This window comes from Lampetra planeri, chromosome 27 (assembly GCF_965212315.1).
Source record: "Lampetra planeri chromosome 27, kcLamPlan1.2.h2, whole genome shotgun sequence".
NCBI classification, from domain to species: domain Eukaryota; kingdom Metazoa; phylum Chordata; class Hyperoartia; order Petromyzontiformes; family Petromyzontidae; genus Lampetra; species Lampetra planeri.
The window spans coordinates 8649082-8672427 of NC_136133.1; the positions used below are offsets into that span (position 1 = coordinate 8649082).

At 51.6% G+C, this 23346-nt stretch overlaps 2 protein-coding genes across 3 annotated transcripts in view; one reads left to right on the forward strand and one right to left on the reverse strand.

The window, feature by feature from the left end:
- LOC144728130 (dermatan-sulfate epimerase-like) overlaps positions 1–2903 on the forward strand; it is a 22493-nt gene extending 19590 nt beyond the window's left edge. For both annotated transcript variants that reach the window (XM_078607438.1, XM_078607439.1), the window contains exon 10: positions 228–2903. In XM_078607438.1, the coding sequence (XP_078463564.1) occupies positions 228–322 (95 nt within the window). In that variant the 3' untranslated portion in view covers positions 323–2903. The remainder of the gene's footprint in view (positions 1–227) is intronic.
- LOC144728129 (dermatan-sulfate epimerase-like) lies at positions 2165–23235 on the reverse strand. Its single transcript, XM_078607437.1, has 9 exons — positions 21061–23235; positions 13814–14061; positions 12914–13156; positions 11879–12086; positions 9710–10499; positions 7798–8203; positions 7136–7261; positions 6501–6566; positions 2165–5076 (listed from the first exon to the last, which is right to left on the reverse strand). Exons 1-9 carry the CDS (start codon positions 21495–21497, stop codon positions 4949–4951), a joined length of 2652 nt encoding a protein of 883 aa, XP_078463563.1. The 5' UTR covers positions 21498–23235; the 3' UTR covers positions 2165–4948.
- Positions 23236–23346: the final 111 nt, after the last annotated feature.

A 23346-nucleotide genomic window follows, 5' to 3' on the forward strand; every position in this document is an offset into this window, starting at 1 on the left:
GGATTCAATAACATCTGGAGAAGCAAGCGGACCAAACTGAACACCTTAAGAACACGCACTTTCAGTAACAGCGTTGTAGCATTGCGCGCCTGCGAGACTTGGACATTGAAAAAGCCTGACAAGGGTTTAGATGTTGCCATTCGATTCGCACCGCTACGGAAGGATGCCGCTGCTGCCGATGCATCTCAACGGGTCATGGCCCCGCGCCCTCTGCCTCTTCCCCGCAGGGTCTGGCGCCCGCACGAGGCGACTCCCGGACCCCGCACTCCTCGCTCTGCTAGCGGCCGTGGCGGCAGCGGCGACGACGGCGTGGTCGCTGTAGCTCAGGGGAGAGGCGACGGTGATGATGGCGTTGGCGGTGATGAGACCGGTGGTGGTTTACGAATTGATGTTGATTCGTGACTGGGGATGATGACGACGATGATGTGGATCCAGTGAGGATAATAATGATGGAGTGATGGTGATTACGATATGGATCCAGTAATGATGATAGTGATCATGATAAAGTGATGATATAGATCCAGTAATGATGATAGCGATGAGGATGATAAATTGATTATATAGATCGAGTGATAATGATGGTGATGATGATGAAGTCATAATATAGATTCAGTGAGTGATGGTGATAATGATGAAGTGATGATATAGATTTAGTGATTGTAATGACGATGAAATGATGCTATAGATCCAGTGATGATGATGATTTATTGATGATGCTGGTGATGATGTATGCACGTTGAACTTCTTTCGCACCGAACGTAGCCAACCGTGCTAATCGGAGGTGCGAAATGTTAGCCACACCACATAATCATCTCTACGATGATAGAGATGATGATGTTGATGTATGTATGCTGACAATGATTTAAGTGGTGATGATTACACATTGAAGTATTTGGTTGGTTCTTCCTCCCCCGCACCTCCGATTAGCACGTTTGGCTACGTACGGTTCGTACATACATCCAAGCAATGATCATGATGAAGCTGATCATTTATTAATGGCGTTCGCATAGAACGCTTGACAATAACTAAGCGACGATGATGGCCATAATTCATTGTTGATGGTGATGATAGTAACCGTGATATAGTTAGATGAGAAAATATGAAGTTATGATATCTCACTATAATAGTTGATCAATTACGACAATTGCTCGTCTCTTCATATGAAAGCAATAATACGTATTTATACTGGAGGAATCCGATGATTTATAAAGCTCTTTATCACAGATGCCCAGTAGGGGCAGGTGATAACGTGACAACGTTACGACAACAGTATTTAAACGCTGCTGCGTTGCCAAACTTTATTGTCGAGAAGCGCTCCCTCTACCACCACGGGGTCCTGTTGCCGAGTGTGATTAACGCCGGTGGTTACTCGGCTGATAAGACCCAGAGAGGTAAAACACAATTCCAGCCGAGGGTTTGCCCGCTTACCACCGACGCTGCGGTGACGATTACAGTACAGTATTGGCACGGGAAGCCAGTTGGCCGGTGAACTAATTGGTTGTAGATTGATTTGTTCCAGTGGATAGCGGGAGTGGAGGTCTCATTTACGTTACCCAGAGTCCACAGCGGCAGCGCTTAACGAGTTCACATAATCTAATTGCTTAATGACGACAGTAATTATATTATGATGGCGATAATTTACTGATGATTATCATCACCGCGACGTGGATGCATTGATGGGGATGTGATGTGATTATCACTTTGATACATTGATTATGGTGATGTAACAGATCAGCGTAAATCACACCCAACCATACTCGCCTATACATGCAGCCACAATTACAAAGATCCCCCGTATACCCTAATATATATCGACTGTTGCGGCAAGTGCTGTTAGCACATGAATGGATGTGTACACGTGTGTGTGTGTACACGTGTGTGTGTACACGTGTGTGTGTGTACACGTGTGTGTGTGTACACGTGCCAGGTACTGTACTTATTTATGGCTGAGTCGACCTATGGGATGTCCCAAGACCGATTCAAATATTCGCCACTGTTATCATTGGCCGCAAATGTTTTTCAGTTCGCTAACCACTGCACCACCGCTCCTGCACGTGTACACACACACACGTGTACACACACACACGTGTACACACACACACGTGTACACACACACACGTGTACACACACACACGTGTACACACGCATTCGCAGAAACAATTAGCACGGAACATTGCACACCATTTTATTTAAATCCAATCCGAATCTCAACTAAAACCTAAAAACATAACCTTATTCTTTAACAACACACACACAAATCGCTCAAACGACTTGTTAAACAAAGCAGCTCAATAAATAATTAAAAACTAAGGTATAGAATTAAAGAATCGTGGACTGCGAGTGAGAAATGTATCTCAGAGGGCAAGAGTGCAATTGCGCGTTACACAGGTGGGCATGTATCTCGTGTTACAAAGCGTAATCCGATGTTTCCTTATTACGTTTTACACAGCCTAATGACATGACGTGGCTTAAAGCCGGCAAAACTTGACGTCGCCAGAAGCCACGTGGCACCGCGAGATGCCGCGTGACGCCTTACGAGGTGCCACGTGACATCCCGAGACACCACGTGACGCCACGCGCGTGCCACGTGATCCGATAATCAGCAAATTGCGACCGCAAGATAGCACACACTCAAGCACACACGAGCACAATCGTTGTATGCCGCGTGTCGCGGTTGCACGGCGGGCTCTCCGACCAGTGCCTTGACGCGTTTCCCCGCGTAATGTCCCAGCACGCTGAGCGAAATGTCGGACATCGCCCGGAACGGCGCGCGGTAACGACCCGGGTGGTGGAGGCGCTGATGGTTTGCTATCAGCGTCGACGCGTTCCGGGGCAGTCGGTTTCTCGCCTGCGGACGAGGCGTCTGTCAGGTGACGCCGCTTCAAATAAATGTTTACAAATGAGCGCTTTTGTAACGCGTGATTTTAAACCACAGGCCGGCCAACATGTCTGCAGCCCTGTCCCTTTTGATGAAGGGCCACTCACCGAAACGTCAGTTTTATACACACGTGACAAGCGGGTGCACGTCACCCGCCCAATAAAGATGGACACACACGTCGCTCACACACACATCTCCCCCGTATCACCTGTAACAACACTGTTGGGGCATTCTCCGTGAGTGAGTACTGTACCTACACAGGCCGGAAGGGCACACGAGGGGGTGGGTCGCCAACACCAGGCCCGACCGCGTTTTTCACACAGACACACAGGCAGGCACGCACAAACACAGACAAGCACACACACACACACAACAACAACAACCGCCATTCGCCACTAAGTGGCGGTGACGTCACCACGACGCTTGTGCCAGGCCATGTGCACCTTGAGGCCACGTGAAGTGTCGAACGCCGCTGGCAGGTCACGGGGCAGACCCAGTTGCCACTGGTCGACTGACCGAGATGACCGAGATGACTGGCTGATGCACCACCTGTGCCCCCTACTGTACCAACTTGCTGTGCTTTAGCCACCCAGCGCTCCGGTCGTTGTTGTGAGCGTCGCTCCTCCGCCCTCCGTTGTTGTTGGAGGGCGACTGCCTTCAACTGTCCAGTAGCGTCCTTCACGAGCCTCCTCCACAGAGGCCGATCTTGACACCGCTGGTACCAGTCATCGGCAAGTCCACTCAGCTCCACGTCCTCCTGTACCACATCACTCCATCTCTTCTCTAGCCCGTGCCGCGCCCGTTTAGCCCCCTCGATCCGGCCAAACAAAAGCTGTCTAGGCATGCGGTGGCTAGGCATGCGGGCTACATGACCCAGCCAACATAGCCTGCCTGCCGGAGTAGCTGCCGATGGGACTTTCCCCAGATCTTTCAAGGATTTGTGAGCTACTCACACAATCCAGCCTGGTTAAACCCAGGATGGATCGTAGGCAGGCCAGCCTAAATGTTTCCAACCGGCGAAGATGCTCCATTAGGGGGTCCACGTTTCGCAAGCGTAGAGAATGGAGGGAATAACCGTGGCCGAGAAGACCTCAAGCTTTGTGCGGAGCGACAGACCAGGTAGCTTCCACACAGCGTTACGCAACCGATGAAAAGATATTGCCGCTCGACTGATTCGGAGTGAGACCTCTGCTGTTAAACTGGAGCTGGTCATAAGCACACTGCCCAGGTATGGGAAACTCTCCACTCTCTCCACAACTGCCCCATCACCGATTGGGAGTTGTGGGGGTGGAGTATCCGATGGTACAAAATACCCAGGCAGGTGCTTAGTTTTGGTGGGGCTGATGGTAAGGCCCCACCTTTTAGTGGCACGCTCCAGTCTCAGCAGCAGCGTCTCCAACTCCTCTTCTGAATGAGCAGCTATTACCAAATCATCGGCATACATAACGTGGTTGACCAATAGGGAGCCATCCCTTGATCGCACCCGGGCGTCGATCAGCCTCCCATTATATCTGTACCAAATGGAAATTCCCCCGGTACAGCTATTGAAGGCTTCACAAACTACGCAGTCTAAATAGATGTTAAATAATGTGCGAGCCAGAGGACATCCCTGTCGCACCCCAAGGTGTACAGGGAAAGGCTCTGACTCCTGGCCACGTAGTTTTACCCAGGCCCGCTCACCATCATGAAGGTCCTTTATGAGCGAGAGCAGAGGGCCCGGGACTCCGAAAGCACGAAGAACAACCCAGAGCCCAGGCCTACTGATGGTATCATAGGCCTTGACCAAGTCAATAAAGCAGAGATGTAGGTCTTGTTGGAATTCCCTACACCTCTGCTGTAGCAGACGGATAGAAAATATGGCATCTGTGCAGGACCGCCCTTTCCTGAAACCGCATTGGGGTTCCGCAGCGTGCCTAGCAAGGCGATTTTGAATAATCCTTGCCAGACACACACACACAGATAGGCACACACACACAGACACACACACAGACAGGCAATATTCTCCGGAGCTCAGCCGTGGGCAGCTCCCCCCGGGGGGCTGAGAGCTCCCCCCATGGCGCCGAGTCTCTCTCAGGGCGGCGTCGGGCTGGAGAAGAGGAGCGCCGGGAGGAGGAGGACGACGACGACGAGGAGGAGGCGGAACGATGCGGCGGGGGAGCCGCGCGCCTCCGCGCCGCCCAAGGCAGGAGGAGGAGGAGCTGCACAGCGCGCGGGAGAGACGTGGCGCAGTGAGCGTGGGGGGGGGGGGGCGTTTCACTCAGCACTACGGGGCCGTCCATAAATGACGTCACGCGATTTTAGACAATTTTGACCCCCCCCCACCCTCGTCACACGGCGTCACAAAAAGTCAGACCCCCCCCCTCTCATGTGACGTCACAAAGCTCTGCCCCCCCCCCCCAAATCATATTTCCATTTTGAAAATAAAACATGCTTAAAATCGCTTTAAACTATTGTCATTGTAGTGCGTATTTAATGTGGTGCTGCACTCTGATGTTGTAGGAGGAAACATGTATTAAAGAGTATATTTAATTAAGTAGAACGTGTTGTCTATATTTATTTAAAGTTGCGCATTTTGATGTGACGTCACATTTCTCAAACCCCCCCTCCCCCTCGTCACACATCGTCACAAATGTCTGACCCCCCCCCCCCTAGGTGCGTGACGTCATTTATGGACGGCCCATACGGACCCAGGCGAATAAGAGTTCGATTCCCGCTCACGGTCAGCAGCAACCGATTGTCTGAACCGTTGTTTGGGCCTTCCGCAGGTCGAATCAGAATGAACTGCGTGCCTGACCACCCACCCCCCCTCATGCGCTGTGCTGGCCTTCGTAGGTGCTGCTACTCGCTAACAGCAGTCTGTTAAGGCTATATGGGGGAGCTTTGTCTTTGTGTCTGCGTGGAGGGGAGCGATAGCTCCGCTATGAACACCAGAGACACGAGTTCGATTCCGACTCACGGCCAACGTCTGAACCGCTCCTGGGCCTCCCCTAGGGTCGACTCAGCCTCAAATGAGTACCTGGTGCGGTAAATGTCATCCGATCTCAGCTCATCCTGGAGCTCACCAAGGGTCGACTCAGAATCGCAGATGAATGCCCGGTGCGATAACGTGTGAACAGCGCGACAGGGGAGACAAAGGCGGCCGGAGGCGTGGTGCTGGCCACCCTCGTGCGCCGTGCCGGCCTTCATAGGTCCCGCCATCGCTAACAGCACTTGCCCCAGCAGGCTGTGAAGGCCACACGGATGCACGTCTCGGGACTCCCTCTAAAATGCCTCGTTTGGGGAAAATTGTATCATCGATAAGATGCTCATCGCCATATCGATGGTCATGACGTCGATCGTCACGATATTGATCATCACACCATCGATCGTCACTACATCGATCAGTCACGATACCACGTTGAGCCTCAGTAACCGTTTCTAGATTTGAAGCTTTTGATCCCTCATTTGACAATTGTTATTGTACCGATTGCTATTCCCCCTCTTCACCGCTGCGCGTTGACATCGTGGGCTCGTGCTGTTTGTTTGTCGGTCTGCTCGTCTCGTGCGGAGGAGCAGACCCAGGACCCTGGCGCCCCCCCCGTCCGAACGGAGCGAGCCATGACAAGGCTCGGACCAGACTCACCGACAGTCGTGGAGTTCGCTGGGCTCGCTGCGGTCGCGTTCAGGGGCCCGAAGACGACGGCTCGGACTGCGGCACAGAGAGAGAGAGAAATAGGGGAGGAGAGAGAGAGAGGGAGAGAGAGCAGAGGACCCGGTGATGGTGATGAACACCGCTGCTGCTGCTGCTGTTGATAGCGCCGGTGATGGGGGAGGTGACAACGTTGATGATGTTGGCGATGATGGTGAGCACGGTTGGCTACGTACGGTGCGAAAGACGATCAACATACATACATGGTCATTGTAATGAAGATGCTGATGATTGCGATGATGACTATGATGATGTTGATGATGGTGGCGATGGTGGTGGCAAATGAAGATGTCAATGGTGATATTGATGATAGTGATGATGACGATGTCGATGGTGGTGGCGACGATGTCGATTGTGATATCGATGATATCGACGATGGTGATATCGATGGTGATATCGATGATAGTGATGATGTCGATGATAGTGGCGACGATGTCGACGACGAAATCGATGATGATGATTGCGACGATATTAATGGCGGTGCCGATGACGGTGGCGACGATGCCGACGACGATGTAGATGGTGATATCGATGATGATGACGATGGTGATGATGAGTGTTCCTCGCACCTGCGCACTCCTGGTGGTCGGTGCTCAGACAGAGCCCCTTGGACTGGCATGTGCACGAGAAGCCTCCTCCTCCTCCTCCCCCGGGGGTCGCGTTCTCGCACCACAGCGGATCGCCCACGACACTCGCTGGCACGCCGCACGCCACAGACAGAGAAATCGAGAGTTGAGAGGGGGAGGAGGGGAACAGCGACGAGGAGGAGGTGGTTGTGGTAATGGAGAAGGTTAATGAGGAAATTTGTGGAAGTGGAAAAGGTGGATGAGGAATTGGAGGAGGTTGAGATTGAATTGCAAAATGAGGAAGACGAATTGGAGGCGGTGCAGGAGGAGCAATGGCAGACTTAGGAGGATGAGGAGGATGATTGTGGATGACGGCGAAGAGCAGGGGATGAAGAAGGTTTTAAAGCGAGGAGCATTGGGATGGAGATTTAGGAGAAGAGAGAGAATTTGAATGACGATGGCAAAAACCCAACCTCACCGTGAAGACGACCACATCGCACCGATCACACCGATCCCCACATCCGCGTTGAGCGATCGAATCAACGCCGATGCACCACCACACCTTCGCCAACCTCCGTTCGGAGGATCTCCCCCCCCTCGAGCATCAACAACATCATCATCATCACACCTTTTGAGCAACCCTCACTTCGCCAAGGGACCCTCACCTTTAGCGACCTTGTCGAAGACCACCTCCAGGAGTTGAAGGCTTTCTGCGAGTCTCTGCACGTGGTCGCCTTTGTAGCCAGGGGAGAAAGCTTTCCCCGCAGTGCCACTGCCTGTCGCTCGGAACGTCTTCTTCACATCCCCCAAGTTGTGGGTCACCTCGCAGTAGGAGGCGTTGGCGCTCTCGACCAGCCGCTGGGAATTGAGCAGCACCGTGTAGGTCTGACCGTTCGCCTGCACCACCACATCCACGCTCTCCTCCCTGGCCACTATCACCAGGCCGTCGAGGGCCATGGCCGGCCCCAGGAAGACGTAGGCTAGGCGGGTGAGCGGCTTGCGGACGTCGAACTCGATCTGGGCGTAGTGGGTGGCCCTGACCTGCGTCCCGGGCTGGTACGGCTCGTCCACCTGGTACGGGCGAGATGATCGGCAGGGGAAGTCAGGTGGGCCACCACTCAGAGTATGAAGTCGCTTCCGCACCCGAGCGATCCGTTGAGCAAGATGGGTTGCGTGCAACTCGGCGGTCGAGTGCAACTCGGTTGAGTGCGACTTGGTTTAGTGCAACTGAACCTCTTGTAAGTGTGGGCATCTCGTTACGATGGTTCGTTACGACGAATCGTTATGGTCACTAGTTATGACGACTCGTCACAAACATCCGCAGGTGAAATAACCCCGGCTGGAGAAGCATCTTCTTGGCGAGAATCCATTCCATTTGTTTGGGCCTTCGGTAAAAAAAAAATTCCAACTGCCAATGGTGAATTTTGATCAAAGTTATCGTCTACTGGTAGAGATTTAAATTTCGTGTTTCTTGGGAAACGGTGTGTTTTACCACTGGCACTTTTTACGACTAATCTTGCACTCCTTATTTAGCTCAAAACTTTTAAAAGATACATTTTATACTTTAAATTATATCATTTCTTATTAGCTTTTTTTATTGATTTGTATTATATATTTATATTTCTCTGTTACGTCTGTCATGGAAACGGTGTGTAGTTTTTACACGCTTTTATTTAACTCACTCTGTTGTTGCTATTGTCGTATCCTCAAATCTTGTAACTCAATTTTAATCCACTTCCCAATGTGGTATCGACTGAAAACTTCGTATACTTATGTCATACTGATGACAATACTATATTCTATCATGAAAAAAATTAAAAAAATATTTTTAAACAATCTTTTTACACGCTTTCTATTAACTCACTCTGTCTGTTGTTGTTGTTGTTGTCGTATCCTCAAATTTTCTAACTCAATTTTCACCCACTTCCCAATGTGCTATCGATTGCAAACTTGGTATTTCATACTGATGACAATACTATATTCTGACATTGAAAATAAATAAAAGTATTTTTAAACCATCTTTTTATATGTTATGTTTCGGCTTGGGTCTAATTGTCCACGCTCAACTGACAGCTGTAAATCACCACGGTCTCTTACGTTATAGCAAGCTTCGGGGCCACTTCCTGGAGTCGTGGAGTTTTGCCATTACGAGTACGGTACATTTAATTAAAGCGTGTTTTTAAAAAAGTATTTTTTAATATTGCTTATTATTGATGAAACTCGACTTTAGAGCTGCTTAGCTCACAGGGTACTTAAAAACATTAACTGAAACTGCCACCCAATGATCGCGAAAGCCCACTGGAGCCAAGATCTTGCCTGCAACTTGTTGCGTACAACTGGCTTGAAGCAAGCTCTAGCCTTAGAAGGGGCACAATGTTTGGTGGTCATCTGTGTGCAACTAGGCCCATGTGATCATTATCGTCATCGGCATCAGTAGCGCAAGCCTTCTATCGATCCGCTGCCTGGATGAAAGCCTCCCCAAGCCATAACCATAGATTACTTTCTTGCGATACAACGATCCTTCCGGCTCCTGCACTCTATGATGATAACGATGCTATTAATGAAGAGACCACTCACCAGCAGGGCCCGTGGGCTTCGATTCTGATCATCTGTCCAGTAGAGCGAGTAGTCTCCGTCGGGCCTCGGGATCTTCGCTCCGTGCAGAATCCCTTTCTTATCCTGCTCAAAGCTCCAGTCGAGGTTGTGGAAGAACGACGCGATCCCATTCACCGTGCTGCTCTCGTTGAGGTGGACGTGGTCGACGACCAGCGCCAGCTGGGGGTGGAGCAGCACGACGTCGCGCACGAGGCTGCTCAACCCCAGCAAGGCTTCGTAAGCGTCCGCCGAGTCGCCGCGGATGAACACCGTCCCACTCTGCTCCGCTCCGGCAAGCACGCGGCCGTCTGAGTACGGGTAGGACCAAATTATCGACGAGATCTTCCCTCCGTGGTCACAGGACTCTAGTTTCTGGCCGACCCAGGGCGGCTTGCAGAGCTGCAAGGCCGGCGTCGGCGGGTCCGTGCTGAACATCGGCACGTTGCTGTGCCACGTGAACTTGGCGTTGCCGCAGCCCTCCACGATGAAGGGCACGCCGTTGGGCGTGAACACGAAGGTGTTCTGATCGGGGTGCTCGTGCACGTTGTTGAACTTCTCCCAGTCGCCGTTCGTCCATTCCCAGTAGCGCTTTCCGCGGACAATGTCGCTGACCGCCGCCCCACCTTGCTTGCCCGACTTGAAGCCGACGAAGGTGGCATTGGACCCGGCCGGCTGAGGGCTCCCGTAGGTGACGACGCCCCAGTTGTCGAAGCGGTGCAGCGCCGGGGTGCCGTAGTCCGGCGGCGGCGTGGGGGTCAGGTTGGTGTCGTACCTGGGAAGGAAGCACGCAAGGGAAAGAGATGGGGGTGGTGGGGGGAGGGGCATGAGCATCTCCGTGATGCTGATGGTCGAAAAGAAGCGTTAAGAGGTCGAAAAGAAGTGTTAAGAGGTCGAAAAAAGTGTTAAGAGGTGGAAAAAAAGTGTTAAGAGGTCGAAAAAAAGTGTTAAGAGGTCGAAAAAAAAGTGTTAAGAGGTCGAAAAAAAAGTGTTAAGAGGTCGAAAAAAGTGTTAAGAGGTCGAAAAAAAGTGTTAAGAGGTCGAAAAAAAAGTGTTAAGAGGTCAAAAAAAAGTGTTAAGAGGTCGAAAAAAGTGTTAAGAGGTCGAAAAAAAGTGTTAAGAGGTCAAAAAAAGTATTAAGAGGCGGAAAAAAGTGTTAAGAGGTCGAAAAAAAGTGTTAAGAGGTCGAAAAAAAGTGTTAAGAGGTCGATAAAAAGTGTTAAGGGGTCTAAGAAAAGTGTTAAGAGGTCGAAAAAAAGTGTTAGGAGGTCGACAAAAAGTGTTAAGAGGTCGAAAAAAGTGTTAAGAGGTCGAAAAAGGTGTTAAGGGGTCAAAGAAAAGTGTTAAGAGGTCGAAAAAAAGTGTTAAGAGGTCGAAAAAAGTGTTAAGAGGTCGAAAAAAAAGTGTTAAGAGGTCGAAGCAGAGTGTTGGGGCAAGTGCTGTTAGCGAGCACATGAGGGGTGGGTGGCCAGCACCACGCCCGACCGCCTTTGTCTCCCCAGTGGCGATATTTACACACCACACTAGGCACCCATTTGAGGCTGAGTCGACCTAGGGGAGGTGCAGGAACGGTTCAGATGATCGTCACCGGTGTTGGCCGTGAAAGGGAATCGAAGCTGGGTCGCTGGGTTTGTAGAGCAGCGCACCACCACCCCACCACCACCACCCCACCAACACCCCACCCCACCACCACCACCCCACCACCACCCCACCACCCCACCACGCCCACCGCACCACCCCACCACCACCACCCAACCACCACCACCACCTCACCACCACCCCACCACGCGCACCCCACCACCCCACCACCCCCACCCCACCACCCCACCCCACCACCACCACCCCACCACCACCACCCCACCACCACCACCCCACCACCTCCACCCCACCACCCCACCACCCCACCACCACCACCCCACCACCCCACCACCCCACCACCACCACCCCATCACCCCACCACCCCACCACCCCCACCCCACCACCCCACCACACCGACCCCACCACCCCACCACCCCCATCCCACCACCCCACCCCACCACCACCACCCCACCACCACCACCCCACCACCCCACCACCTCCACCCCACCCCACCACCACCACCCCACCACCCCACCACCCCACCCCACCACCTCTCAGGTGTTCCCTCCTACTCACCAGATGTACTCCAGGTGCAGGGTGCTCCATCGCTTGGTGGGCGTGGGAGCGCCCGTGCCATTCTTGGGGCGGGACGTGTTGATCTGGCTCGCCAGCCAGTTGCCACTGCCGTTGCGCAGGATGTAGGTGTCCAGGAAGGCCAGGTGAGCCTCGGGGCCGTAGTTCCAGTTGAGGTCCGAATCCCCGAGCCCGATCGTCCTTTGGAAACCTTGGAGAGTGGAGGCGGATTCACGTGGATGAACGCAAGGACGTTAGGATCTGTTGATGCACGTGTATAGTTGCGCCTGCATAGCCCTTTACCAATTCCGATGACGTATGCGTACGTCGTCAGATTTTATTTCCGATTCCATTCTGATGACGTACAAGGCCATGTGGGAGGGCGTGTGGCACGTTTTGGCGCGAGTGTGGTCCTGTCTCTGCAGTTCTCTGCGGTGAGTAACAATGTCTTTGAGCCACTTGTGCATTCCGAGTTATTGAGCAGAGAACGGGACCCCCACCCTGCAACTTGCAGACGTCTCGGAACGGCAAAGCGTTAAATGCCTCAGCAAACTCAATGCGCCTTCACGCAACATCTCACGCCTCAATCATTACAATGTCCTGCCGCAGTCCAGGCAATGGACCTATCTATCACCGTGGTGGATTCTCAGGTACAGCCCAGTGGGCCCCTGACCACGGTGAATGCCCCACTACGATCCAATGGACCACCGGCATTCGTAAATACTCCCGTGCAATCTCAACGGATATCTGACATTGCTGCATCGTTAAAAGTAAAGAGTTCAATGGACTTCTCAACCTGGTGGATCTTCGGGTTTGGTCCGATTGTCCTTCATCCCCGCACCTCCGATTAGCACGGTCGGCCACGCATGGTGCGAAAGAAGTCCCACGGGCACACGTGCACGCAAATTGGATAATCTGAAGCCGGACGAATTCCTCTGGCGCGCTCCCAACGGACGGCGCAAGACCTTCGCCGGATTTCTGAACACAACGGCGGCGGCCCCCCACCCCCCACCCCGAGGACGAGGCCCTCCCTCTCACCCGGCTGGAGGCTCCTGTAGAAGAAGTCAAAGTGCCCACGGAGCCACGCGTTGTCCCCGTGGCTGACGCTGAAGTGCCGCTTGGCGAGGAAGACGTACTGGAGGAGGGCGCGGCCCTCGGCGGTGCCCGGAGCGACGCCCTCGCTCATCGATCCGTCGGCCACCTCGTTCAGGATGATCATGGACTTCTCCAAGATGTTCACGGCCGTCTTTATCCATTGCGGGGCATCCTGGCCGTCAACTCCTGAGAGAGAGGAGAGGAAGACGGAGAGTTTGTGCTCCTTTAACGGGGGGGGGGGGAGGAGGAACGAGGAAAGCTTCACCCCGCACATCCGATTAGCACGGTTGGTTAGCTACGTACGGTGAGAATGAAGTTCACCATACAAAGACAAAGATACCCCGTATAGCCTCAAAATACTGCTGGGGCAAGTGCTGTTAGCGAGTACCTATGAAGGCTGTCACGGCGCACGAGGAAGTGGGTGGCCAACACCACGCCCGGCCGCCTTTGTCTCCCCAGTGGCGATGTTTTACACACCGCACCAGGTACTCATTTGAGGCTGAGTCGATCTAAGGGATGCCCTGAACGGGTCCCGATAATAGCTGCCACTGGTGCTGGTTGCCGTGAGCAAAAATCACGTTCGGGTCGGAGCCGTGTTCGTAAGCGCAATGCGCTAACCACTGCGCCACCACTCCCCACGCCACACACACACACGCACGCAAACGCTGGAGTACAAAAAAACGAACACCTCGCATCTATCACCCCCGCCCGTCCCCCTCCACATAGTGGCGTGCTCTGTGTGGCTTGCCGATTGGCGTGTCGGACCCATTGAGATGTGTTGCTCGGCCAAAACCGCGTGGCGAAATTTTAAAAACGGAAAAAAGTCTAAATCAAGTGACCCACCATCGTGGAGGAGAACCAGCCCCGCAATCATCATGGCCACGGCCTTGGTCGAAGAGTCAATGTGGCCCAGGCAGCACGCGTCAGCGCTCACGGCTGAGGACAGATTCCTCGCGCCCGCCGCTATGACGCTGGCGTATTTGCACCGCCTCCCCGAGTCCAGCTTCTCGTACGCGAGGTCGTAAGCGGTGGCGAAGCCGGCCAGCGAGTAGGCGATGAGGACGTTGTTGTTCGGCAGAGCAATCGCCTTCCTGTGGGGGAGACGCAGCAAAGAAAGTGGCTACCGCTGAAGTGGATATCACAGATCTGAGACGGGGTGTTTTCGTTGTTGTTGTCTGTTGTTGTTGCTCGTTGGCCACACGAGGGGGTTGAGTTTGTTTGACCCGCAGGTGAGAGAGAGAGACCAGGGTGGGTCTCGTTCGCAAGGGTGAGTGAAAGAAGAGTAAGCGTGTGATGTATGTACGCTGGATTTATTTCACACAGTACGTAGCGAAACGTGCGAATCGTAGAAGGACAACAAACTAATCACTATGTAGATTTAAAAGTGCAGAACTCCCAGTGGCTTTATGGGTGTGTGTGTATGGGCAGCAGTAGCGTGAGGGTTAGCGCTACGCTGCGCCATGAACCCGGCGACACCGAGTTCGATTCCAAACTCAGTGACGAGTATCTGAATCGGTTTCTGTGCCTCCCCCAGGTCAACTGAGCCTCAAATGCAGTGGTGTGCCGTGTATTTTACACCGAGGCCTTCAGTGCTATCCTCCCGCAATTGAACCGCCTTCGAATAGCCTCACCATGACACGAGGGCTATAGGCTGTTGTCATTCGACATAACCACCCCACATTCACAGTGACGGTAACCTTTATCGAGTGGAATAAAGTGATTTAACACGAGGCTCAACGCCTATGAGAGTTACAATACACTAATTGCAGAGACATAAATACATGGTGACTGAAACCATCAAGGATGTACCACTATTACGCAGTATGACAGCATGCCGCATCACAAATAGACATCGCATAGTCCAAATCAAAGTCATTACCAAAGGAACAAGAACAAACTCACAGCAACCAGTCAAATTTACTCATACGACCACCAAGCAAGCAAAAATGCCGTAAAACACAAATAACACAATCAGGATTCAACAGGCTTCCCCACAGAAAAAAACTAAATATCTAAAGCACGACATCTAAAAATCTAAACGTCACGAAAAAAAGTTTAAATACATCTTAGATGATGCTACGTTACGTGCTAGCTAGTTATACTTGAGGTAGCTCACTGGCCCTCCGATCACGCCACAGGAAAAATGCTGACGTAGGCGGCTAGGCCAGCAAGAAGGCTCCGGCGTGTCAAAGAATACGCCCAACATGGCAAACTCGACATCTGATTTGTTAAATAATTTTTCGATTTAAAGCTTTCGTGACTGCAGGGATTCATCTTCTTGGTTCTTTCGGTAAAGTCACGTAGAAGGGAAGTAATAAAATAATCAAAATAAAACATAATAAAATAATTCTCACGACGTTTTGGCCACAACGCAAGCAGCCGTCCTCATGTGAAGACCAGAACCAAGAAGATGGTTAAAGAATATGACGATCGACAACATCGTCCCCATTTGCTTCAACAGCGGAGGGGATTCACTCGACATTCTGAAGGCCTCAGGGTAGATTTTTCACCCGGAGAGGCGGAGACAGCAGCACAGGTGGGAAATCTGATTGGATAACAAGTAAACCCGTAAAAACAAAGTTTTTCACTATAAATCCTTTATATGCGTGGCGGCTAGAGTCTTCTCGTCCTCTGGCTTGAGATGGCTGCCAACTATGGGTCAGATGATTGTCTGCCAGTATTAAGCAATTGGTAATTAAATATTTAATTTGTTTTCCCTAAACAGTGTAAAATTTTGGGAATTTTCTTTCACGAACATTAATTGTCTCGCACAACGAGTCTGTGTGGAAAATGTCAGCTCGATTGGATCGCGGGAAGTGGGTTAAAAAACGACCGAAAGATTTGCACGGTCGTAAGCAAGCAAGCAAGCACGCAAGCAAGCAAGCACGCAAGCAAGCAAGCAAGCGAACTTAATATAAAGGATTTAAAAACTGGAAGCAGCGCAACTGAGGGAGACATTAGCAATGAAATGACGTTAATAGACTGATGGGAATAAAATTTGTAAAATACATATAGCATTAATGAAGACATATATTAAATTAATAAAAATATAATATTATGATTCTAACAATCTCTAGGCCTTGCTGGCCCTGATGGCCCGCCTCTGCTCAAACGAGTACCTGGTGCGTCGTGTAAACATCGCCACTGGGGTGATAAAGGCGGCTTGGCGTGGTGCTGGCCAACCATCCCCTTGAGAGAATGGCGAGGGAGTGATGTCCAATGCACAACCACATCTCTGAGTTGTATGTATCATTCTCAGAGGTGAAATGTAAACAAATTCAGCGCTGAACCAAGTGGAACGTGGTCACGGTTTTATTTTGGGCAGTCATTCGTGACTGGGTTGAGAACCATAGACTCACACAGCAAACCATCGACTCACACAGAGACCCATCGACTCACACAGAGACCCATAGACTCACATGAGACTAATCGACTCACACAAAGACCCATAGACTCACACAGAGACCCATCGACTCACATAGAGAGCCATTGACTCACACAGAGAACCATCGACTCACATAGAGAACCATCGACTCACACAGAGACCCATCAGCTTGCACAGAGACCCATAGACTCACATAGAGACCCATAGACTCACACAGAGAACCATCGACTCACACAGAGACCCATAGACCCACAAAGAGACCCATCGACTCACACAGAGACCCATAGACTCACACAGACAACCATCGACTCACACAGAGAACCATCGACTCACACAGAGACCCATAGACCCACAAAGAGACCCATCGACTCACACATAGACCCATAGACTCACATAGAGACCCACAAACTCACACAGAGACCCATAGACTCACACAGAGACCCATAGATCACACAGAGACCCATAAGCTCGCACAGAGACCCATACACTCACACAGAGACCCATAGACTCACAGAGAGACCCATAGACTCACACAGAGACCCATAGACTCACACAGATACCCACAAACTCACACAGAGACCCATAGACTCACACAAAGACCCACAGACTCACACATAGACCCATAGACTCACAGAGAGACCCATCGACTCACACAGAGACCCATAGACTCACAGAGAGAGCCAATCGACTCACACAGAGACCCATAGACTCACACAGAGGCCCATCACCTCACTGCACTCGAGTTACCAGATTCCCCCTCAAATATGACGTCACAAAGCTCTGTCCCCCCCCCAAAATTAAACATGCTTCAAATCGATTTAAACTATTGTCATTGTAGTGCGTATTTAATGTGGCGCTGCACTCTGATGTTGTAGGATATATATATATATTTTAAGTATATTTAGTTAAGTAGAACGTGTTGTCTATATTTATTTAAAGCTGCGCATTTTGACGTGACGGCGCATTTCTCACCCCCCCCCCCCACCCCCGTCGTCACACATCGTCACAAATGTCTGACCCCCCCACCCCCCAGGTGCGTGACGTCATTTATGGACGGCCGGGCTGAGCACAGCAACCATCCGCACGTAGAACAACCAAGTTCAATCGCAGCTCGGGCCGTCCAGAGCCGTCCCCTTCCGCATTCGAACCCAGACCCTGAGCCGTGACGGCAAATTCTCGTTGTCCTTCCCCTGCACTAATTCTAGATTTGAAGCTTTCGTGACTGCAATGATTCATATTCTTAGGTTTTTTTCGGTAAAGTCACGTAGGTAAAACATTAAAATTAATGAAAGTAAAATAAAACAAAATAAAAAATATAAATAAAAATCACGACGTTTCGGAGGCAACACAAGTCTCCGTCATCAGGTGGGACCGTCACAGCCAGATTAGCTGCATCAAGTGAGGCAATGATTCAAGATGCAATCCCTTAAAAGCAAGTTGAGGGGGGAGGAGAGGGGGCTCATCAGAATGTGGCAGCCAATGAATGGAACGTATCGGGAGGGAGGGGGGCGCCAGGCACAACGCATCGGGAGGGGGAGGGGGGCGGGGCCAAAAGGATGTGCTAGACGATATGCTCCACGGCGCGAAAGCGGCCGCTGCCGCACACGCCAACGCATTGGACAGAGAGGGGGAGGGGAAGCCCAATACACATGATTAAAAGGCACGACAATGCCCATGTTTATACCAATGCTGGCTGAACAACGAAGAGAGAGCACTGTTAAACACTGGGGATGTTAACACTCGGTAAAGTAAAGTAAAATAGTGTCTGTCAGATAAGATGGTCCAAAAAAGTGTAACTAAGTCTTTTTCGCGTGGTTGATAACATCTTTCCAATGATTGCTAAGTTTGTACCCATCATCACGGTTGAAATTATGTCTGTGTTTGTATATTTGTATGGCTTCGTGTACAAACCTTTGATGGTAGCCAGTAGGTTTGCAGAGAACCTTGGTCTCGGAAAAGACAACTTCCCCTGCACCTCCAGCCAGCACGGTTGGCTATGCGCGGTGCGAAAGCACGCGGGCCTCCCCCCCCTGTTCCGCTCACTCATTCCTCAGCCCTTGCGCAGCCCCCCTGCCATCTAAATCACTTTGAATTGTGTTCAGCGTCTCGAGCTAAGGTACTCTATATAAATAATAAATAAGTAAAACTACATTTTTATTTTTAATACCTATTATATTCTCCGTGTAAAGTCCACTGAGTTGTTAGCTCTCATTTTATTTTTAGAAGCGACCTGGCCGCACATTGATAGCTCAACAAGGTGGTTTATCACGTGGGAATGTATAGCAGCCAAATAATCGGAACGCGCGATGTTGATTGCCAATGTGGACGACACAAAAAAGCAGAGGACCCGGAAAAAAGGTCAAACTCTCAAAGGCCAAAATCTTAAAAACCAACCTGAAAATGCCAACCCCTTAAACGCCGACCATTAAACGCCAAACCTTTAACGTCAACTCTTAAACGCGAACCTTTCAACGCCAAACCTTCTAAATGACAAACTTTAAACGCGACCACGGGGAGAGAGACACAGAACGCAGACTCCAAATATACAGCAGGCGTTGCCTGGGGTCGGGATCGAACCTACGGCCTTGTCATTTGGCCACGTACGGTGCAAAAAGAAGTTCAACATACACGCGATTTCCTGTTTAGCAGGCGAGGGAGATAACATCTCATCACCGCGTCTCCGAGCACCGCGAAGTGTGACACTTCCCCAAAAGCGAACCGTCATCTCTCTCTCTGCCTGAATCACAGTTCCTATGATCACTGTTACATTGTTTTTGTGGCTTTATTTTGGTGATTTTGAGGACGGTTTGGTCTGGCCATGTTTGTTTGTTGTGGTACAGAGTTGGCCTGACAACTTTAATCCACATTGTCTTATGGTTGGTATTGTTTGACTTGCATCCCACTGGGATTTTTTGCACACAGCGTTGAAATGCGGTGTGTTTTTCTTGGAAAATATTTTCTGTTTTTCCCAGGATTTTTTTGTCTGCGCATAGTCACTTGAAGATGTTTCTTGTTCATGTTTTTGTTTTGTTGCGGTTGCACCCGAGTCAAGAGCCGCATTGCTCACAGGGCAACACAAAATAAATGAAACTGAAATGAAAACTGTCTCGACACGTGAGCATTCGGTTCGGTCACGGCTACGGGCGTCTGAAAGCCGACCCACATTAGTTCCCAGACGATCGGTGTCTCGACAACCTCCGAGCCATCCGTGTAACACCTCCGCAATAGCAAGCAACAATAACAACAAGCCGGAGCTCACGACGGCCATCAAATACACCCCGTAGAGCCTTCACATTCAGGTACCCACTCACCCACCATCGCGCTCTCCCACTCATTCACACATTCATAGCCCCACTGAGACACACGACGGAGATCCCCCGTACAGCCTTGAACAGACTGTTGGGGCAAATGCTGTGAGCGAGCACCTATGAAGGCCGACATTGCCTTTTTATCCCTAGCGCCAATGTTTACACACTGCGCCAAGTACAAATTTGAGGCTGAGTCGACCCAGGGTAGGAGGGAAAGAACCGGTTCAAATAATCGTCACTGGTGTTGGCCGTGAGCTGGAATCAAACTCGGGTGGCCGGGTTCGAGGCGCAGCGTAGCGCTAACGCTCCCTACAGACTAATGGCCATAATCACCACCACCACCACCGTCACCACCATCACAGCGTGCTGTAAAAAAAACCCACACGCAGAAGAACCCTGGGTTTGATCTCCCACGAAGCTCACGGTCCACCCTAAACTACGTCCCCTGCACAAGCCGTGGCAGCAGCAGATGCAGATATCCGATGCACAAATGGAAAATTAAAAACTCTCCAGGAGTGTGCCACTGCGGCCATCCAGAACAGAGACGGTAACAACTCATGTCGCGATCCACGACTACGACGTCGGAGACATCATCGCAGCGACGCACTCCGCTCCTGCTCCTGACGCGGTTGTCTTCTGGCTCGGCCAACCTCAATGTGACATTGAAGTCGTCGTCTCGTGCATTCCACATCAACAGCCGCACGACGACGACAACAACAGAAGCAAGAACACCACTACCACCAACTCACCATCCACCACCACCACCAACTCACCACCACCAACTCACCACCACCAACTCACCACCCACCACCACCACCAACTCACCACCCACCACCAACTCACCACTCACCACCCACCACCACCACCACCAACTCACCACCACCACCAACTCACCACCACCAACTCACCACCCACCACCGCCACCAACTCACCACCCACCACCACCAACTCACCACCCACCACCACCACCAACTCACCACCACTAACTCACCACCAACTCACCACCCACCACCACCAACTCACCACCACCAACTCACCACCCACCACCACCAACTCACCACCACCACCAACTCACCACCCACCACCACCAACTCACCATCCACCACCACCACCAACTCACCACCACCAACTCACCACTCACCACCACCACCAACTCACCACCCACCACCGCCACCAACTCACCACCACCAACTAACCACCCACCACCACCACCCACCACCACCACCAACTCACCACCCACCACCACTAACTCACCACCCACCACCACCACCAATTCACCACTACCCCCAACTCACCACCCACCACCACCACCCACCACCACAAACTCACCACCCACCACCACCACTAACTCACCACCCACCACCACCACCACCAACTCACCACCACCCCCAACTCACCAGGACTGCGCTGCCATCCTGTCCATGTACTCGATGGTGAAGTCTCTGGCTCCGGTGTCGTTCGGGTAGAGGAAGCTGTATAAGGCCATGGCTCCCAGGTTGTTGCCGTAGATCTCGTTCCAGACGGCGCCGAACTCGAGCGGATCCCAGGGCGGGAGGTGGTCGCCGCTCTGCTCCATCATGGTGAGCGCCGCCTCGTGCAGGCGGCTTACGATGTGCGCGTGGCTCGACGCGGCCGCCGAGGCGCGCAGCCCGGCCACGTCCCGCGCGCTGAAGAACAACATGGGGTGGCGGTCGTAGCCTCCATCCTGGAACTGGCCGAACTGTGCCGGGTTGCCGTCCTGGGCCACCAGCGAGGCGGGGATACTCAACAGCAGCAGCAGCAGCTGCATCATCGTCATCATCATCGTCGTCGGCATCACCACGATCATCATCATTATCAGCAGCGGATTAGATGTCACGGATGATGAGTTCTCGCGACGTACGGTAATGTACGGTGGCCTGTTGCGTGTTCGTGCGTGTCTGTCTGTCGGCGTATGCGTGCGTATATACGCTGAGCTTCTTTCGCACCGTACTTGCTAATCGCCGTGTCTAGTTGAGCGTCATGCGCGCGTGTCTGTGTCGACCGCGTCTCTCTCGCCGTGCGTGCGTGTCGCTCCGTGCATTGCCGTGTGGGTCTGCGTGTCTTACGTCTCGTGGCGTCTCACCCTGTGTGTGCGTCTCTGTGTATGTCCATCTCTTGCGTATCACTCGTTATTTGTCCGTGTGTGTGTACCTCCCTCCCTCCCCGTCTCTCAATTTCACAAAGCTCGACTCAACATTCCGACCTCGGGTGTTCCCGCGCGTCAGCACGCGTGCGCTCCACCTCCTCCTCCCCGCGATGTTATCTCCAGCGCCGTTCCCCGATTATACCTCGGTGGCAAGAAGGCGCGCGTCACTCGCACTCGCGTCACTCCGGCAGAGGCTCGCAGGGCGAGGTAAAGCCACGCGGTTTGGGCGAGGACGAGTCACGAAAGCTGAGTCGGATAACGCCGAATGCCGACGGGGGGCAGTGCGGATTAAGCTAGTGCGGGGCCTGTAGCATATGTTATGAAGGGGCCCTAAAAGAACACGTAAATATGAAAACACAATTGTTTAACTTGCATAGTAAAGTAATTGTATTTTATTATTTGCTACGCAGCCAGATAATTCGACAAATCGCTAACCCTAAACACCCTGTCGTTCATACAAGTTGAAGGCGGTATTGTACTATAGTAATAGAGCAAGTGCAGATTACTGAACTGGAATTGATAGCTTGAAATCATTCAGCGCGGGGCCCTTGAAAGTGCGGGGCCCGTAGCATTTGTAGCTACTTGTGCTACTAGGATCATCCGGCACGGGGGGGCGGGGGGAGTGCATAATGACCGCTGAGCCATGCAGCACCTGGGTTCGAATCCGGATTCGTGGCTGTCCAACCGTGATTATAGCAGGGGTTCACACGTAGGCTTTCGCGAACAATATTAACAATACAGATTTTTGTTGGGGTTAGATCGCGAAAATGTTGTGTCGTTAAACCCGCCACCACCCGACACAGCCAATTAGTAAGGTTTGTCACGTAAACAAAACGTGGCAATTAGTTGGGATGTCTAAGTGGAGTGGGCCAATGATAATGATGGTGGTGATGGTTCTCATGGTTTTGTGACGTGATGATTGTGGTGGTGGTGATAATGGTGATACATCATCGATATATAAGCCACGCAGCACCGCTCAGCACCTCGGTTCGAATCTGAGGTTTGTGGTTGCCCAATCGTGATTATAGCAGGGTTGTCAAAGTGGAGTGAGTCAATGGTCATGATGGTGATGGAAATCATGATTTTGTGATGGGATGATAGTGATTGTGGTAATGGTTGTGGTGATGATTGTGGTGGCGGTGATACACCATAGACTCGCATAGAGACCCATAGACTCACACAGAGACCTATATACTCACACAGAGACCCATAGACTCACACAGAGACCCATATACTCACACAGAGACCCATAGACTCACACAGAGACCCATAGACGCACATAGTCGTTGTTGTGTGTGCTTGTGCACCACTGTCAACGCAGCAGCAATCACCAGATAACTATGAACTCATTCAATTGGTATCAAAGGCAAAGATCCCCCGCATAGCCTTATACGGACTGTTGGGGCAAGTGCTGTTAGCGAGCAGCGCTATTTCCTGCTTGCACGATTGGTGTCCCATCCGAGAAGCTCCCCCAGGCTCAAAAACTGCTTAACTTGCGAGATGGGCTCCATTAGAA

What these genes read in the sequence shown, in the direction of transcription:
- LOC144728129 (XM_078607437.1), bottom strand. Translation starts at nt 21,497, where the DNA reads ATGATGATGATCGTGGTGATGCCGACGACGATGATGATGACGATGATG. An exon ending in CTACAGGAGCCTCCAGCCGG is followed by an intron (nt 12,087 to 12,913) that starts GTGAGAGGGAGG and finishes CCACTCTCCAAG; the next exon opens with GTTTCCAAAGGACGATCGGG. An exon ending in CTGCACCTGGAGTACATCTG is followed by an intron (nt 10,500 to 11,878) that starts GTGAGTAGGAGG and finishes CTTCCTTCCCAG; the next exon opens with GTACGACACCAACCTGACCC.